This window comes from Martes martes (genome assembly GCF_963455335.1).
Source record: "Martes martes genome assembly, chromosome: 3".
Classification (NCBI taxonomy): domain Eukaryota; kingdom Metazoa; phylum Chordata; class Mammalia; order Carnivora; family Mustelidae; genus Martes; species Martes martes.
The window spans coordinates 170,938,117-170,959,050 of record NC_137890.1 but is presented as its reverse complement, the minus strand read 5'-3'; the positions used below and the strand labels follow the sequence as shown (position 1 = coordinate 170,959,050).

Genomic DNA, 20,934 nt, shown 5'->3' with positions numbered 1-20,934 from the left:
TCTCAAGGAGATTCCTAGCTGACCAGGGAGCCCAATGTGAGGCTCGATCCCACAATCCTGAGATCAGGACCTGAGCCAAAACCAAGAGCCCTATGTTTACCCAACTGAGCCACCCAGCTGCCCCTATTCTTCTACTTGTTAAATTAGTTTTATTGTACTTCAAGGTATTTCCGGCTTTCTGTTGCAACTCTGTGTACTAAGCCTAATAAGGCATTAGTTGAGAAATCCTTTTGTCATGTTATCTGGCATCAGGGTGTGCCCACTGGCATTGCGTGAGAGCATGGCAGAATTTCAGATTAGGAGCCGGGAGAGATGGGCAGCTACCAGCAGGAGCTGAGCTGCCCCTCTGCAGGAGTGTGCCCAGGCCATGTTCACGCTGCGTCCCTCCCGCCGGTTTCCTCCAGCATAGTACAGAATGCTAGGGAACACAGTCACAGTCTCCTCCATTTTCTGAGTTTCACAGAGTTTACCTTCATGGTGCCATCCAAAGGATCAGTCATGTTTCCAAAAACAGTTGTTAACTACTGATTTGCTGATGAAAGATGTAAATGATAGGGCTTTGGCTGGGAAATTCAAAAGTTGCTCTAACATTTTCTGAAACTGAGGCAAGAAGCAAACTATAAATCTCTCCCACATGATAATCTGTATATATTCACATGAACTCTTAGGTATTTGTGAGGGAAATTCCCAGGTGGATCTACCTACCTGGGGAGGAAAGGGGGAGCTTTATACCTTTTCTTGTGCCAATATTAACATTAGAGATATTGTTGATGGCACAGTCAGATTTACCTGGATGTGAGAAATAAAAACCAAACCAAAAGGAAGCTAAATTCTTGTCCTTTACCTGTCACAGATTCCCATTGAGCTTTATTACGATGCATCTCTGGGTGAATTTTATAATTCAATCACCCCAATCTTTCAAACTGCACTAAATTCTGAATGATATATTACATTCTTATTTTGTTCTCTCTGGTAGGAATCATGCTGTATCTGACATTAGTATGATGCTGTGACATGATTTCTGCTGTTAATGTGCTATCTGTCTAATGAGTGAGTCAAGATGAAAGCATAAAGCATTCAAAAACCACCATTAGCCTGTACATCCACAAGAGAGATATAAAGGAGAAATAATTGGAGTTTTGAGTGATCAGGGAAGGCAAAAGGGTAAGCCTTAGATGTGAACTTGTCTTTTGATAGACAAGTTAGAAGAGACATGAGCATGTATATCCAATGGGAACAAGCACAGGATGTGTGGAAGACATTTGGACACTGACTCTTTAGGCAAAGGCCTCATACTGCAGAGCACGTTGAGCAGCAAGTTGAATGAATCCTGATTATGAAGGCCTTGAAAGTAAGATAAAGGGGAGTTGAAACTTTATAGACCCAAAGAATACTTTAAGGGATTATCTGATGTGACACTATGGGAAGAATTCCAGGCTGGGCTTCCAGAGTGCCCCCCACCCCCAAAATAAAAAGCTGTTGAAGAAACACAGGCGTAATACAATGAGATCTTGAACCAAGGGACTACAGGAAGGATGGAAAGGAAGGGGTAACTCCAGGACACATTTCACAAGATAGATTCTGTCTTGAAGGCTCATGGTTATGGGAGGTGAAGAAGGAACAGGAGGAGTTCGGGATGACTCAGACGTTTCTAACCTGAGACTGCCTGGTATTGTTGGCACAAGTGAGAATGGAGAAATTGGATGGGGCAACACCTGGCAGGAGATGAATGATGATGAGTTCTGGGCCTCCCAGAACAAAACCTGCATTAATTTTGAGCCAATCAAAATAGAAAAGGAAATTATTTATTATGGGTACCTCAGCTATTACTATTAAATCACGAGCACACTGGGCAGCACGGTGTACCCCACAGCGGACCCTGTCCTCACACATGTGCTGTCCCTTCCCTGAAAACACGCCACAGGAAAAGTCAGAAGCAAGAGTAGGGCCAGAAAAAGCCTGGCTCCTCTGACTTTCACAACCCTCACCAGTAAGATGCCTTATCGGCTTTTTCAACATAAACCCACACAACAGCTTCCTCCTAACAATTCAGGGACCACAGGTAGAGCCCCACCCAGGACTTCCACAAGCCACCAATTAATCAATAACTTCAATCTTCCTTCTCACATTTTTTTTCCTAGAGCTGCTGACAAGTAGAAAAGCTGACTGAGTTCACTTTTACAGCCATGCTCCATCTATGGTACTGCGAACAAGTGGTATAAGGGAGGAAAAGGAGGGGCTCTAAACTGAAATGAGCTGGACCTTGGGATTGCCATTGCTGGCGGTCACCACCTGAACACGACGACTGTATCTGCTGGTAAAACTGGGTTTAAAATTCAGGCTTGGGCACAGAGTACCCATGTGAAAATGGGTGAATTACTTAACATCTCTGTGCCTCCATTTTGTCATCTCTAAAATTGGGACAATCATACTACATAGTTCATAGAGATGATGCATCCACTAAGGAAATATATGTGATGTACTCAGCATAGTGTCTGACGTGTACTAAGGTGTTCAAGAAATTGTCACCCCTATTACTACTTTTATTGCATCCCTGGAGACAAAAGACATGGAGGTCAGAAGACAGGCTGGTCATAGCGATCGTGCATTTACCGAAGCTCTGGAGTCCCACCCAGATGGGTAGTGTTTGGGATAAGCCTGTGCTAGCACACATTTGGATATAATTCAATTGGCAGTTGGCTCCTGCCTTCCAACAGCTCATTTTCAGATGTGACATGGGCTGGCTTTCTTCTCTTTGGAGGAGGCGAGGTATTAGGAAGTGATGGCCTCGAGAAGATCAGAATATAATCCAGGCTATGGCCATACTTACACAGTATCACTTCCATTGTGCTTTTAAGTATTTTCAACCACTTGAAAAATATTGTTTTTCATTAACTTCATAAAAAAAATGTGACTCCTTATTTGGCAAGACAACAAGTTTTGGAGTCTACTTATCTCATTATGGCAGGGTTTTTTCTGTTCTTGAAAAGTAGTGAGCTCTGCAGTAATTAGGAACTGCTTGCCTGCACTTGGTGGGTATGCCCGTGTTGAAAGGAGACAAAGATAACACTACATTATGGCTGGGCTTAGTCTAAATGAGTTTTGGAGGGTTTGTTTTGTTTTGTTTGTCTTTGCTCCTGAGCATGATGTTTCGGCTTTAAACTCTGCCTCCTGACAAGTTACTGCATGTACAGATTACAAGAGGTTGGAACTATTTCCAATGTGGAGGCTCAGCCCATTTCTTTTCTACGTGAACAAGAAGCATCCTGGCCCGTCTGCCAGGCTTGGGAAGCTTTCCTTACCTGGGACTTACTGTTTACAGAAGCTAGTTCCCCGAGCTGTCTGTGGTGACACAGAAGGGCGTGAGTGAAGGCAGACAATGCCAGAAGTCAGTCTCAGGATCAGCACGGGGCTCACCATAGTCAAGACTGCAGCAGCTTCCATCCTCAACCAAAGACTTCTCCAGACACCCACCAGTCAAGAAAACTATGGAGGGAGCCCTTTGAGTCACTCATCATATCTGTTCTGTATGATACACCAGCCTACACACCTGCCCAGCTATTCTGGGAGAATGTGCCCACGGGATGACAACTCCTTTCTCATCATAGCTGAGTTTCAGCTGGGGTGTAGCCTGGAGTTTCTTCTTCATTTCTCTGTTGCCCAACGAGCACTGAAGCAGTCACTGTAGCCCAGAAGAGTTGTAACTCTGTTCAACAGGACCTGATTTCCACGATACTACAACCACAGTGACTCTTGCAGAATTAGTCAGAGGGAGGCAGCATTCTCCACTGAATACTAATATTTAGGATAACTTTGATTCATACACCGGCCTGCACCTTTCCCCCCAGTATTTCCTCATTTCATGATAGAGACAGAGATGAGGTGTTCATATTCCTAATCTCTAACTTTTAGTCTGCTTTTGTGAAACATAAATAATTCAACACAAGAAATAAGTACTGACTCCTAGATGTAAGAAATGTGACTCCATAAGCTTAAAACTAGAGGCTAGAATGACTGCCTAGGTTCAAATCCTGACATCATCACTTATTAACTGAAATCTTGGTCAAGTTACTTACTCTCTCTGTGCACTGGTTTTCTCCACGATGAACTGAGTAACACTGCCATTACCTCCCAAAGCATCTGGCACATATGAGATCAAGAAATACTTACTTTTGCCATTTATTATTATGAACTCACTTTAATCTTTCACTATAATAGATATGAGAAACAAAAACAACAATAATTTAAAAAAAAAATCTCTGAATCCAAACTTTCATTTTGGAGTTACTCCCTCTCTACCACAAGACAGGGTGGAAAAAAGTAACCACATCCATACTAGTTTTAGATTCTCTAATTTGCTGTACGGACAGCTCCTTTAATTATAAAATACTTTATACTCGACCGATTATACAATGAGTTGATATTTTGGACACAATTTGTATTTTGGCTGTCTGGTAAAATATGAGATAAATCTCATATTTTCCTCTCTTTTTTTCTCCCAAATCTCTCTTTACCTCTTTCCAAAGGTAAAGGTAGTTTCCAAAACCCTTCTCTCCTATCCCACATGATTGAATTTTGGCAAATTACATTCTCTCTGGGTCCCAGTGTTCTCCTCTGTGAACTGTAAACAATAAACTACTTTTTAACTGAGTCTTATAAGGTCTGAGAGACTAGCAAAAACACTTCCAATGTCTGAACTTCCCTATAATTCTGTTCTCTCTTACCGACAAACGTAAAGACAATCACCTCATAACTATTATGAGCATATGATCATACGTCCATCGTAAAAGGTGGTTATTCATCTCCTTCTGGACATTGTGATTTTGCAGAACTTTTAAAGATAATGTCTCTGAGGCAATCATCACATGGTTTTTCCAATTTTTTTCTTCATAATTTAGTGGGACTGTAAGAGCTCTCCATGATTTCCTCCCAAATCTCTAAATCCCATCAGGTAGCACCAGTTAATTCTATTCACCCACATACCTTATATCTCTGTCTTATAAGAGGAACTTACTGCATAACTGAAAAATCCTTATAAATAAGAAATTGGTAGAAATAAGTTGTTGAAAGAAGCTAACAGACTCCTTTTGTTACTGTCATTAATGAATTGATAATTAGCATTTTAAACCAGAGTAGTTCAAAGAGTGTTTGTCTGTATGTGCTGAATGGATTATTTCTGAAGTCCATGCTACTTCAGATAGGCAAGAGCACATAAATTTCAACAATACACAATGGATGTAATCTGTTATAAAGAACTAATATACACACAATATGAAGAGAACAAAATTATGCTGCTTTTATAAACAACCTAATAAAATCTCATCAACAACAACGGCATAAGAACTTGAGCAAAAGTCCTTTAGAAATGGTTAGGTGTTTTTCAAACCTTAGGAATTATTTATTCTCGCACCAAGAGTTTAAATACTTTACACTAATTGAACTGATGTTCTCTTCCAAATTATTCTATTGTATGTGAATCACGATTCCGCCATGGCTGTCATCTTACTTCTTAGGGCTCGGTGACTAAAAAACACTTATTTTTAAAAGTCACTAGAGCTCATTATTCTCTTTACAAATAATTCAGTATAGTCTTCTTTTATATGGCAAATTACCACAATTTATCTGAAATACAATCTGATTTGCAGAAATTTGGTCTACAAGAAGCTTTTCAGAAAATGACTGCTTTGTAAAACTCAAGCACCTCACCTAACCCTCATTCGTCTACCAAGACAACTGGCTCCAAGGTTTAGGAACAAAAGGAGAAACACCACCAGTCAGATCACTGGGGTTAAAAAGGCCCAACCCCCTCAGTTCTGAGGACCTCTGTGAGTCTTTCCTGCATCTCCATTCTGGATCCAAAACAAAACAATGGCCTGAGATGGCATTGTGCCTACTTTTCAACTGGGTGATGACAAAATAGTGCAGCTAAAATAGCATTGACTGGAAAACAATGTTCTTTCAAATGAAATGTGTTGATACATTTGCACCACTCATACCAGCCCTAAAGAGAGATAAGAGATTTGTATAGTACTCTGCATTTCATGTGTTCAGGTGACCAAATATCAGCCTGTGGTTTCTGCTACAATACAAAAGTAAAGGATGTTCTAGCTTGAGATTGCTGCTTGTTTGTGTTGTACATACCATAATGAGCTTTATGAGGTGAATAATAAATGAGTCAAAATTTTACAAAGATTAAAATATATTGTGGCTCCTACATGCTTCATAATTTTTTAGATAAATATTACAGGCTCACCTTTCTAACTGATTCAAAAAGCTGGAAGAAAAAAACAGGCTAAGTATTTATACAAATACTTCCAAGTGGAAACACTACTAAAATTTTAGAATAAGACATTAAGGAGGTACCGAAATAAATCTTAACTAGAATCCCAAAATTAGGGGTGCCTGGGTGACACAGTCAGTTAAGTGTCCAACTCTTGATTTTGGCTCAGATCATGATCTCAGGGTCACGATATCGAGTGCCGTGTCAGGTTCCATGCCCAGTGAGGAATTTGCTTAGGATTCTCTCTCCTTCTCCCTCTGCCCCTCCCCACTGTGCACACACAAGCTTTCTCCCTTTCTTACTCTCTCTCAAATAAGTAAGTCTTTAAAAGAAAAAAAAAATAATAATCCCAAAATTAGGGAAACAAATCTCATTTACTTACAAGTTGGTTTGGCTGTTGGAGGAAATTTGGTCCGGGTAATAGCCAAAATTATGAAAATAATGACTGGCCATAAAATCAAGACAAGGGTCCAAAGCTGCAAAATAATGACAGGAAAAAGAAATGTTAATTATATTGCTGAACTAAAAACTTGGCAAGAAGTACAATACATAAAAGTCTAACACAAACCAGATATTTGCTTGTAAATACTATTAATTAGAAGGAAATGAGATATTTTTAAGACTACAGGAGAACCTGAAGTGAACACAAGAATGCTTTTTTTCCTTAAAATGAGCTTCTGAAGCCCCCTTTAGAGTCACCTCTCATGACTGTCCCAAGAATGATGATCTTAAAATTCAAATCTCATCAGTAATTTCCCTACTTCAAAATCTTTAGTTGCTTGTTGGATAAGGTTCAACATTCTAAACAGGGCATACAAAACCCCAAAATAATCCCAACCTAGACCTATCTTACCTACCACTTCCAATGTCAGGATTCTAGAGTTAGCCATAGAGATTTGTGTATGATACACACATGCGTAAAAAGGAATGAATGAATAAACGGGTCAATAAGTAGATGAGTAAATGGGAACTTAACTGTCTATGCACTATAAGTAGTGCCACTATAAATAGTATCTTGTGTCTGCTTTTATCATAGAACTTATACTCTTATCATCTATATACCTATTTTTTTTTTCTTGGCTTTAATAAATTGGCAATTCTTTTATGGCAGGAAGTGTCTTCTTTATTTCTGAATTTCTACTGGTACAAAACAGATGCTCAACAGATGTACACTGCATCAAAATTTCTATTAGAGGATTTTACCGTAAGACACTTTAGGAATGGCTTCTCTCCCCACATAGACATGATTCAGTTCATAAGACGTATACTTAATATTTTACATATGTATAAAACTGGCTCCAAAGCAGTGAAAAACACGTATTCTCAAGATCATCAACTGTGCTACACAAACAGTTATGGTGCTCAAACCAAACCCTACAGAACAAACACTGCCAATGAGTAAGGGACCAGCGGAGTTAGGAAGGGGGGATAGGTAGGGGACTACATGACTAAGCTCACAAAAGTCCCTGAAATCCTGAGACTTAAGGAAACCAGAGATAAGGGAATAAACCAGATCACCCTGCCCTAGACGTCAGAGGTGGGCTCTTGGTTCTTTTTATGGCAGTCACATCTTGACCACAAAGAATGACCAGACCCCAAAGGAGAAGTAAGCCATTAAAGATGTTATCACCAGTTGTTACTTGAACCAAGACCTCCCAGGAATGGTAAGGCCATAAGCTCCCTGGTCAGTTCTGAATAAAAGACTGTCAGTGGAGGCCCATGTTGGAAACCTGGTCAGGACGCCTCTCACTCTTGCGATCTTTTTCTGTCTCCTTGATAAATAAAGTCCTATCGCTTTGCTCATTCTCCCCTGTTGGCCAGGTTCATTCTCGGACTCCATGAGACAAGAACCTCCCTCTCCTGCTTCCCCTGTACTTAATAAAGTTCAGCTTGGAACTATGTTTCTGCCTGGTTATGCAGACTTGTTACCACTTCTCCTCCACTCCCCACCACTTCAGAGACAACAGGCTTCTGACAAATCTCAAACTACTGCCTGAGGTTCCTTAAATCTCCAAAACAATCTAGATCTGTTCAATTATTGATCCTTAAGTTGACTATGAAAATCTCCATTGAGTGTCTACAGTACTGCTGTCCTTGCTGAAAGGCCTGTAACCAACTTCTTGGACTGCAGATTTAAGGGTATATTTTTAGCAAGTGGGAGAAACCCTAGGATACTTGGTCTGATCACAGCTGAAAAGGTCCCAGAGAGGCTGAACAGCTACATCTGTAGCAGTGCTTCTCAAGCATTAATGTGCATACCAGATCACCAAGGGATCTTGGAAACATGCAAATTCAGACTCAGAAGATCTGAGGTTGGGCAGAGAAATTCTGCATTTCTCACAAGCTGCAGGTGGGTGATTCTGCTGTTGCTGTCCGTGAACCACACTTAGAGTCTAGCAGTTCTAAATGTATGCCACCTTACCTAACTAGCAGGACTGTAGATAAAGTCCTAGAATATTTCTGTTGGAAAGTTCCTTCAAATGAATGGATAGAATTCAGGGCATTTAAAAACTTGGACAGGAAAAAAAATACGTTTTTAGTTTCTCCACTATTTGATTGAAATTTAGCGTTTCCATTAATGACGAATGTAGGCAACAACCCATAATGCTCTTGGAAGTACCTGTGACTTTGTCACAAATAAAAATCTCAGATATTTTCAAATCATATTAGTATTGTTGCAGATACCTCAAAGGTCTGTTTCTAGTCAGAGTGACAATTAAAAATTATAGTAGTTACAGGTTTGCCATATTTACTTATTTATTTAGTGCTATAATAAAGAAACACGTGCTACCATATCATACATTTGTTTTTTAGTACCTTAATGACTGAATTTCAGTATAATTGGTTTTATTTGCAATTCTATTTATTTTATTGATTTCAAAGCACTCTTCTTAGAAGGACCATAGGCTTTTACCAGGCTGCCAAAGACATCCATGGCACAAAGAGGCTAAGAAGACTTGACCTGATCCATCTTTTTTTTAAAAGAATTTTTATTTCTTTATTTGACAGAGACAATGATAGAGCCCAAGCAGGGGGAGCAGCAGAGGGAGAGGGAAAGACATGCTCTCTGCTGAGCAGAGAGCCCGATGCAGGACTCGATCCCAGGACCTGGGATCATGACTGGAGCCAAAGACAGACACTTAACCATCTGAGCCACCCAGGTGCCCTCCAACTTTCTTTCTTATTCTCCGTGGTGCAGAAGATTAGCACAGCCTTATCCATTAACTTACCCACAGTCACATACCCAGTTGGGAAGCAAAGCAGGGAACAAGGATCTGAATATCAAGATATTTAGGCTAGATTTTTTTGTTTTCATTATCATCCTACTCCGAGGAAAAAATAATGCCTTACAGAAAGCATGTCAGAAAAATATGAGAGGGGTGCCTAGGTGGCTCAGTTGTTAAGCGTCTGCCTTTGGCTCAGGTCATGATCCTAGAGTCCTGGGATTGAGTCCCCCATCTGGCTCTCTGCTCAGCGAGAAGCCTGCCTCTCCCTCTCCCACTCTCCCTGCTTATGTTCCCTCTATTGCTATGTCTCTCTCTGTCAAATAAATAAAAATCTTTAAAAAAAAAAAAAAGGAAAGGAAAGAAAGAAAGAAAAATATGAGTGTTGTAGAGATATAAGATGTGTTATTCTAGCCTAGTCTCTGATACATTCAAAACTTAGAGTCTGCTCTTCAAAGACCTAGATGCAGGTACCATTTTTATTCTGTATGACTCATTTGAAATGTAGACTATGAAGAACTGGGGTTTAAAAATTTCATGTTTGTGGATTTCTTGGCTTTATATTTGAAGTCATAGTTATTCTTTAAAAAAATATATTCTGAGTAAGTTTAGTGCCCCATAGTTACTTTCAGGAGCACCTATTCATTTTCTAGAGCAACCTCATGAGAATTCAGTGAGCAACTGGGACCAACTGGACCAACACAAATGTACGTTCACATCCAAATAAAGGGCATATGTCATGGGATATCTTTTAATTGTCTCTCAATTGATCTAATTTGATGGTTCCATGAGGACGTTTTGATAATGAAATTAAATTGAGACATGACTTAAATCCAGACAAAAATGCAAATTGTATCAGAATAGTTTAAGATATCTGGACTCTCTTATAGGTAAAAAACTACAGCAAGCCTATAAGCACTCTATTATTGACAGATTTCCCCTGGGATTTTTAGGTCAGAGAGGTTTGGAGAACATTTCTGCATACTGCATTTTAGAAGGATAATAAACACGAAGCCCTCCACACTGTGATCTTGGGAATGTTAAGGTTGACAAGTTAATCACAAAAGCAAGAAATAAACAAAATTTAAATTTTCATAGCAGCAGGATTGCTCCCAACACCATTCTAAATATTGTCATACACCACCTAGAAGCAAATGCAGTGTCAAGTATCCAAATACTAAATCAATGAGCCATGACTCTTTTTTGTTTACTCAGAAAAGGGCTGATTATTGATTTTACACATATAGATATTGGGGCTACTTGAAAACTAAGGGAAAAGCAGTTTTCAAAAGTTTCATATTTTTGCTAATATTTTAATTATCTCACATTTGTCTCTATACCTTATTTTTGTGTTCCACCCCCACCCCACATTCTTGACATCTAAAGGCATATGCACACTAAATAGTTTGTCTCTTATTTCTCCAGGGATTATTTCCATTGAGATGTCCCATTCTGTTCTTTTTCTCCTCCCTTTCCCTTCCGGAAAAATTCGGTGCCTAAAAATCCTTTTCTGAGGCCCAGAGAAAGGCTAGTCCACACTAGGATTGAAGGCACCACAGTAACACAGGGAAGAAGGTGGGTCCCTAACAAGGTGAAGAGAAAACACTCAGTCCAGAAGTCAGACATGGGAGGTCAAAACCCAGGAGGGTAAGGAGGGTATCTATTTAGGGTGAGAAACAGGTAATTGGTTTCAACACAGGGAGGTAGACCAAAAAGTAAATACATTATCCATTAGAGGAGCCAGGTTTCTCACTATCCATCATGGGAATTATTAACAATAAAAACAGGAAAATAAGTTTTATAGTGTTGGGTTAGAATTAAAGATATGGGTAGGAACGCCTGGTTTCCAAAATGCATTAAGAGACATAAAACATAGCTATAATAAATGGGTGGGTAAAATTCGTTTATTTGTTTTTTATTCTGGTTTCCAAAAAGTTGTTTCTGCCTCATCATGTATTTTCTCTGTCCCAACCTGGAAATACCTACTGTTTCCAAGCCCAGCCAGAGCTATAGAATAGATACAGACACAGAGATTAGACAGATAGATAGACAGGTGAAAGAAAGAAAGAAAGAAACAAAGAAAGAAAGAAAGAAGAAAGGTGATAGATACACTGCTTAGAGAATGTCAGAAAATGATGGGAAGTGGTGCCTAGGTGGCTCAGCTGGTTAAGCATCTGCCTTTGGCTCAAGTCGTAATCTTGGGGTCCTGGGACTGAGTCCCACATCGGGCTCCCTGCTCATCACGGAGTCTATTTCTCCCTCTCCCTCACCCCTCACTATTGCTCATGCTTTCTGTCTCAAATAAAAATATATAATCTTAAAAAAAAAAGAAAATGAAAATGAGGGGGATGTCAATAGGACACAGATATAAGCCTCTCACAAACTTGAGCATCAAATTTGACCCACTGGCCAAATTTAAACAGTAAGAAAATATAATATTATGAAAATAAAAAATTACATCTAACTGAATAAACTAAGAATCTGGGAATCTGTGTAGGTATAAGTATAAACAAACAGATAAATTGGAAGTTTAATGATGAATGGGATATGCACAGAGTCTCAAAATAGATGCCCCCCAAAATGGGACAGAGGGACATTATGTACCTCCTGATGTGAGGCAAAGGTGCAAGAACATGGCATCATTTTTGAAGTATTCCTGCCAAAGATAAATAGCCAGAGTCTAAAAATAAGGAAACAACAGTCTTAAATGTTCAAAATGTGTGAGGGTCATGAAAGTCAAGGAAAGACTAACCAACTGTTATAGACCGAAGGAGACCAGGGACATGAAAACTGGATTCAGAACGTGATTCTGAACTGGAATCTTTTGTTATAAAAGATATGGCTGGGACAACTGATGAGCCTGAATTGTGTCTAAAGATCTGATGGTGATATTGACAGTAGGTGAATGTCCTTGTTTGTAAAACAGGGACACTAAAGTATCCAAAGTAATGGGGCATCAATCTTAACTGGCTCTAGAAAGAAAGTTATTTGTACAGTTCTTGCAACTTTTCTTAAAATTTGAAATTGTTTCACAATTTAAAATTCAGAAATTATTTTTAAAATAATTATTTTTAAAAATGCAGAGCCAATTTTTAAAAAAGAGCAAAAGAGAAAAGAAGAAGAGCCAAGGAAAAAGATAAAAAACAGACATGTTTCATATTCAGCAACCCTATCCCATTGCACACAGGGGACAAGATTTGGGAAATTAAGGATGATGGCAGGACACATTTCAATGACCCTGCAGTGAGAAAAGCCATCCACTCAATCTCAAGTTTGAATCTTAAGAAATTCTTTGAATGAACCAAATATAAATTCACTCCAAAATTCTCATTTAGAGCTAGTCTGTAGTACCTATTAACTAATTTTAATTACCTAGTAACATTTGCCTCTGCGTTTGCTAAGAACTATTCTCTCAAATTTTTGAAAACCTCTCAAATCTGATTTTCTGAAAAATCAGAGCAAAGCACATAATTTCGGCTTTAGAGAATTCATACACCATTACTTTTTCAGAATCTTTTATTCTAATTATTGCTGGCCCATCTGAATCTATTCGTGTCCACCATTTTTATTACTCTTAAAAATCATTTTCAGGGGCGCCTGGGTGGCTCAGTGGGTTAAAACCTCTGCCTTTGGCTCAGGTCATGATCTCAGGTCCTGGGATTGAGCCCCACATCAGGCACTCTGCTCAGCAGGGAGCCTGCTTCCTCCTCTCTCTCTGCCTGCCTCTGCCTACTTGTGATCTCTGTCTGTAAAATAAATAAATAAAATCTTTTAAAAAAATCATTTTCACTGAAAGTAAATAAGAAAATAAGATACAGGTGAACTTTAAATTAATAAGTGTTACCATATATTTAAAACTTTGAGGAAACTACTACTATTTGAATTCTTTTAAATAGGGGATCCACGATCTAGTCTTCCTCATAAATGTCACCACTCCTTACTGTCTTATGCTTGGCCCACCTCACACAGTCATATTATTCCTTTTTCCTGTACAGACATTTGAGTTTATGTCCCTTGCACTAGGGCAGTCTGAAGTTGCTTGTGTCTGAAATGAATGATACTGAGTATCAGTACAATTTTCAAGATGCAATGGGGATTCTTTTGCCTAATTCTGAAAATCAATAAAAATAAAATGTTTCAGATGAAGATTTTCCATTCTCTTTCATGGAATCATGGTCTTAGAGAGACTTACATTCATAATATAATAAAAAATTATTAAGCATCTACTGTGTACCAGGTACTGAGGATAGAGTAATTAAAAAATTCAACCTTTTAGGGAAGGAAAACATTAAAAAAATTATAATCAAATGTAACAGATGATGCTAAGACACAGGACATTGAGTGCAAAAGGAAGATAAAGGAAGGGGACTGAGTCTAAAACCTAGAAGATGAGAAAGGGTCAGGTAGAAGATAGGATATGTGTGTTGGATGGGATGTGAGAAAGAAGTGGGAGTCTTCCAAGCAGAGGAACCATATGGGTGAAGACCCACAGATGGGAAAGAGGGTGGAATATTTCAGGAAAAGAAGTAAGTCCAGAATGACTGGTATATCAAAAGTTAGGGAAAACATCTTTGCCATATGGCTTATTCAGCTTCTACTTGAATGGTTCTAGTGACTAGAAGGTTCATTATTTCAGGAGACTTCATTATTGGACAACTCACATTGTCTGATTTTTCCCCCTCATATCAAGGTGATATATTCCCTCCTGAAACTAACACTCATTCATTGTAGTTTGGCCCCTTTTTTCACATGAGAATTCTGCAAGTATTTGAATAGATAGAGACCCCTCTCCTCTGGGGTAGTTCCTTCAACAATTCTCTGATAATATGATTTCAAAATATCTTTCCCAGGATGAATTCTTGTCAAGTGGTCTTATAATTAGTATCAATTCAATATCATCATCCAAATGATAATCGCTCATATTTATTGACTGCTTAGATTATGTAAGATGCTATGTTAAATACTTAACATGCATTATCTCATTTAATATAATCACCTCATTTCTTCCTGCAGATGGGAAATCAGAATCTTAAAGAGATTAAATAAGCCTTCATTCCAGAAGCCATTAAATGGCAGAGCTGGTATTTGAACCCAGGGAGCCTGGCTTCAGCACCTGCAGAGTTAATCATTAAGCTGTGTAGTCAAATCACTGCAGGATATAGTACAAACTCTCTTTGATCAAGATCACTATACTTTTATTAGTTCGGTGTAAATGATTTTCATTGAAAATCATTTAAAGATTGTCCTATAACCTAGAATCATAAATTTTTAAAAAAAGATCTATTTATTTATTAGAAAGAGAGAGCATGAGTGGGAGGGACAGAGAGAGAGAGAGAGAGAAGCCCAAGCAGATCTGAGCTCAGTGTGGAGCCCAAGGTGGGGCTCATCCCAAGATCCTGAGACTGTCATGACCTGAGATGAAATCAAGAGCCGGACACTCAAAGGACTATGTAACCAAGGCGACCCTAGAATCATAACTTTTTATTACAAGCTTCAAAGTAAAAATTGCCCAGATTTCCACATATAAAGTACATTGTTTCTTCTTTCCTCTCCTGTTCCTTTCCTTTTGCATCGTCCCATAAATCAAGAATGACTGTTACTTGGTGGTAACAGGAATATTCCAAGGTTCACATTCTGAAGTAAGAGGCTGGTATTTTAGTCTGGAATAAACCTTAGTTCCACCCCCAAAACAAGCAAACAGAAGTGGAAGAGCTCTCAGTTAATTGGGCTTTCTGCTACTGAACACCGCCGTCCATAGAAATGACTCATCTAAAAACTGGGATAGGGGACACTTTCTGAGATCTATACTTACAGATTATAATACATTTTGGAAATTGGTAAATTTTCTTTCTTTTTTTAAAAAAATGATTTATTTATCTATTTGTGAGAGAGAAAGAGGTAGTGACAGAGATAGTGACAGAGGCAGTGAGACAGAGCAAGAGCGGGTAGGAGAGAGAGAAGCAGAATCCCAGGATCCTGGGATCATGACCTAAGCAGAAGGCAGACACTTCTCCAACTGAGCCACCAAGCACCCTTGAGATTGGTAAATTTTCTATGATGCATAGTAAAACAACACCCTTTATAGGACTTTAAGCTAATTTATTTTTCTATCACTCTCATTTCTAAAACATCTTCATCTCATTTGCTTTTTCTTTTTTTGAGAGAGAGAGTGTGCCAGCGGGAGGTGGGGGTAGAGGGATAGGGAGAGAGAATCTTAAATGGACTCCAAGCTCAGTGCAGAGCCCAGCACAGGGCTTGATGTCACAACTGTTAAGATCATGACCTGAGCCAAAATCAAGAGTTGGATGCGTAAGCAACTGAGCCACCTAGGTGTCCCTCGTTTGCTTTATATTGTTTGACTAAACTAAATGTGCATGTCTGCTATGTGGCCAGCACCAATATCAACAGGAAGATCCAAATTTTTTTTTAAAGGGATTAAGGGAATAAATGGTATAGATCTGGAAGAGGTGAATGGACCTGGAACATTTGATCAGGTATTTGCCCCAAACTGCTCAGGATCTAGTTTATTTTAATCCAATTTAGAAATTGGAGATTACAGTTTAATCCTAAATTGCTTCAGTCAAAACATTATTTTCATGCATAGACCAACTTCTCCAAAATTTTGAAGCTAGCACTTCCTCTTTCTCTAGACACTGTTGAGGGGATGTTATATGAGCAAGGTGGGGACTGGGGAGGAAGTTATCAAACTTCAGCCAAAGGATTAGAAATCATGGGCACGTGGGTAGCTCAGCTGGTTAAATGCAGACTTTTGATTTCAGCTGAGGTCATGATCTTGGGGTCATGAGCTTGATCCCCGAACAAGGCTCTGCACTCAGTGTCAAGTCTGCTTCTGTGTCTCTCTCCCTCTGCCCCTCTCCCCACTCACGTGCGTGCTTGCTCTCTCTTTCTTCCAAATACATAAATAAAATAAAATAAAATAAAATCTTTAAAAAAAAAACCTAAAGTATTAGAAATCAGTCAAGTTGTGGGAATGTCTGTGATAGAAAAACTGGTTCTATTGCCAATTGAGCTGAAGTGTGACCCCCTAGCCAAACAGTTAGATTAAAATAAACAGCTCAAGGTAAAATTTCCTTCTTCTGTCGCTAAGTCTGGAATTAGATTCCACTTCTATAGAGATCTGAAGTCAATCCTTGATACGCTGATTTAGAATTCATCATCTTTCAACGAAAGATAAACTCCGATCTTGCACTATCTAGTCTTTCATCCTGCAGTCTCTGCCGTGCCAGGACTCAGTTTCCTATCATTAACTAGCATCTCATTAGGTGAGCCTCCCTGTTGCTAACCATCTCCAGTGGAATGTATCTTCATTTTTTTATTATTTCTAGAATTAAATTGCAAGCCCAGCAGGATAGCAACTGCATCTAATTGATTTTTTGTGTTACCTAACACTTCTGTTGGTGCTTAATGTATTTTTTTCCCACTCCTTTAGCATTCTTTTTTTTTTTGCCATCTAATTGAGAGTTGATGTAACCATTAATACTAAAAAACAGCAATATCTAAGGACTCTTTAGCAAATATGATCTTCACTGGCAAGCTGAACTCTGAGTAGGGATCCAAGAATGTTGGAAAAGGAAATTCAACTCAGTGGCAGGAGGGAGGCAGCAGGAGGTAGTGAAAAGAATAAATCTCTTTTGGGGGAAATCTGACTTTGAGTCTTTAAACTCACTGTGTCACGTCGGACAAGTTCCTTGAGCTCACTTGGGCCCCGTAAAATTAAGGCCGTTAGATTGTTAGATAATCCCAAATAGTTCAGAATTCTGATGTTTGATTTTATTAAAAAATTAAAGAGAAACATTTACCCTCAGAACAATTTTGAGGGAGGTTACCTCCAAAATCGAGGATCCTGCCTTTTTTTTTTTTGTAGCCAAACTCAACATTTTGCTTATCCCAGTATCTTTCTATTTCTTAAACTATGTAGGTGTTTGAAATTCTTTTTCTCACTTTCTATTCTAGTATATATTTTTATAATGTATTTCCTCAGTAATCCCCACTCTATTATTTTTACTATATATTTGTTTTTCTTGGGTTTTTTTCCCTTGTGTGTCATTTGTTTCTCCATTAGTAGATTCCTAACTTCTTCCTATACAGACTATCCTTCCCACCATCTTGCTCTGTGATAGAATCTCTTAAAAATACAATGGAGGAGGATGTCTTGGTAGTGATTATTCTTTAACATTCATTAAAGACTATAAATTTCCAATGTCCCACAACTTCATTTCTATTTTCTTAGGTATAAAACTACACTTCTTAAAGTATCATTCAGAAAGATTATGAGAGAAATAAGAATACTTGCATTTTAAATAATTGCTTGGTGATGACAAAGTCCAGTTGCTACACACAGACTATGTCCTCTCCTCAAATTTATATACCTCTCCTTTTCACATTCTCTTTTAATTTGTTAATATTTTCTATTTTCACATTTTTTCATTTCACGTCTTTTATGTCTTTAATCCTAACTTTCCAACCTCTTCATTGTCTCATCCTTCCCTGTTAACCCTACCACATGTACATCCTTTCCACCTGTGTCCCCAAGTCTTCTTTCTAAGGGCAGAAAATAGGGCTGGCCCGAGCTAAGCTATGAAAAATGGATGTACCTTTTTTTGCCCTCTTGCCCTCCACCTAGGATTGTTTTTCCTTCTCCTTTGGGCGCCACCATGTTCTGAAATGGGCACCACCATTTTCTAAAGGTCTCCTGTGTCCCTCTAGTTGATCATAATGGATTCAAGTGGGCCTTCTGTATTTCCCCAAATTCAGAACTATTTCTGATTTCATTTCCTGCAACCAACACTTAACCTGTCCTGGGTCTCAGGGTAGTCTTAAGATCTGAATCCTCTGATGTCCCCAAATGAGCTAAAAGATGATGTATTTTCTTTCCTTAGGCAAAAGTATAATTACCAGAGACTTTTTAGGGATTTTGACTACATAAGAATAATACAAGGTATCATGGTGAAAATGTATTAGCATGCCTGAATTCCATCTCCTTTAAATATGCCATATCCAGTAGAAATTGACTAAAATGGAGAAAAACTCTAAAGTAGAAAATTGATATCCCAGCTCCTTTTGATAAGGAAAGAACTTATTAAAGTTTCTAAAGATAAAATTTCTCAATGAAAAAAAATGTATTCACCTGAGGGTTTTTTTTTTTTTTAATTTTTAGGTAAAATGGAGTTGTAAGGAAAATATAAAACCTCAGCATCCAGTTTATCAGCAACAACAGACATGTTTTCAGTTCCTCTCTGCTTTTATTTTTAACTAGTGAGTTTTCATCACTTAAGAACTGTACTGTATATTTCTTCCTCTCTCCCACAATCCCTTCTCCTGGATTTCCTTTTACCCTTACTTTGAATAAAATATGACACACACATCACTCCAAATATATCCATAATCTATGTGCCAAGTGTCCACCATTTGCAAAGCACTTTGAAATACACTGGCACATTTGGTTCTTACCACTCTATGAGACAAGTATGGTAGACCCTGGGCCCATTTTGCAAAGAGAAAAACCAGTGCTCAGAGAAACGGGTATGCTACTCAGGTCATGCAGTTTTGAGAGGCAGAACCAAGAATCCAACTCTCACCTTTTGATCACATCCACCTATCCAGATTCTTTTCCTGCTTAATTTCACATAGAACCTACCATGGAATATGGTAGGTTTTATTTTGTGTTGTTTCTAACTGAAAAGGAATGCTCATGATTTAACTAAAAAATATTAATGATTTAAAATTTTATGTCTAAACTCTACACCTATGCAATCACGTATCATCTTGTGATTTTTAAATCCTATCACCACATTCACAAAGGTGAGTGAACATTCCTTCTCTTTTTCAATATATACATCAGAACACTCAAGTAAGATGTCAGGCACTGCCATCAAACTCAGAGTGAGATAAGGTACACAGATGAAATGTTCGTTTCTAGGACACCCATTATCTGCATGATATTTATATTATTCATTTGAGGCTGGGAATTACCACTCTAAAATGAAATATCTGGAGTGCCTTCTTAAATTTCTCTGTTTTTTAAACATTCTCCTGAATATGTGACAACCCAAAGAAGCCAATTCCTTTCTCAATCTCCCTACACCCTATCTGATGAGGATCTAATAGCTGGCTTTGTAATTTCAAAAGCAAACATGAATGTAAGAGCACAAAAAAGATGTACCAATAAATGGAGTAGACAGACTGTAGCTGTAAAATTAAGTGATTCAATAACACTCCTGAAGCATGGCACATATATTGACTCTTGTTTGTCATTTCTAATAAATAATTTTTAGGTACTGAAATTTTGTAGAAGCTTTTCTATGCCAACAGCCTTCAAGCTATTTCCTTTCTGTATCTTTTCAAACAAGCTTTCCATCACTTTCAGTTTCAAATGCATTTCTGCCCATTTATTATTCCTTTCATCTGATATTTTCCTTCATCTCATTTTTAACTAAATTTATTAAGAAAAGTTCTGAAAGCATTTTGGCCTAAAACCTAGAATTCGACACTAGTTCCAACGCAGCCAGCAACAAAGTGTATCCTTTTCTTTGCTCAGGGCATGTCCCGGTTCACCCTTTTAATTTACTGAAACAAAAAGCAGTTTGGGGGGTATGTTTAGACTTGCCCCATTAGCTGTAAGACAGATATAGGGATGTTCTCTAAATATCTCATTCCCACTTTAGAAAATGGCTTGAAATTCCTCTCTTTTTACCTCTAGTAACATCACATTTTAGGATTGCCTGGAGTCTTGCCCCTGGGGAACCCCCCTTCCCTTTTTCTACTCACCGGCTGCCTTTTGACACCTAGCCAATTTTTCCAGACCAGGACCCGAAGCTGATGAAACTGGGAAGCCATCCTTCAAACACCACAAACAAGAGAATTCCTTTCTTTTCCTCCACTCCACAGAAGAACTGGTACCTTGTCCAACTTGCAGTGTCAGTGGGTCAAAGCCTTTTCACGGCATAGCTTTCCTGAGGGCTGGGGTAAGAAACCCACAGTTCTTCTGCTGCTCAGTTATTCCTTTGGCTTAATCCTTGACCAAGGAGCACTTCTCAACCAACTCTTCCTCTGCAACAAGAACACAGACCAGACCTGTCAGTGGCTTTGCTTATTTTAAAATAACATCCAGTTATTGCATATTGCATGAAGTTCAGCCTCAAGACAGAATGAGTATCATTCAGATAATGCCCTACTGTAAAAAAAAAAAAAAAAAAAAAAAAAGCCGAACCACACCTCCTACTCTCCATGAAATTAACTGCCTATCCACACCTTCCAGAAGGTGTCACCTGCATTGGACACGTCATGAGGAATTAGGTGGGACTCTTGCCAGGCCAGTAGGACTTGTCCTACATTCTCTTGCCTTCTTTTCTACAGAGTGTCTGCTGTAGCAGAGGCAGGACACAGCATTTTACAGGCTCTTGGCCCAGT

At 38.6% G+C, this 20,934-nt stretch overlaps 1 protein-coding gene across 1 annotated transcript in view; it reads right to left on the bottom strand.

The window, feature by feature from the left end:
• The window catches only part of ABCA12 (ATP binding cassette subfamily A member 12), a 169,507-nt gene extending 148,833 nt beyond the window's left edge, over window positions 1-20,674 (bottom strand). Inside the window, exons 1-2 of the mRNA XM_080799565.1 lie at window positions 20,293-20,674; window positions 6,663-6,756 (exon numbers count right to left, since the gene is read on the bottom strand). Of these exons, the coding sequence (XP_080655691.1) occupies window positions 6,663-6,756; window positions 20,293-20,361 (163 nt within the window). The 5' untranslated portion in view covers window positions 20,362-20,674. The remainder of the gene's footprint in view (window positions 1-6,662; window positions 6,757-20,292) is intronic.
• Between the last annotated feature and the right edge of the window lie 260 nt (window positions 20,675-20,934).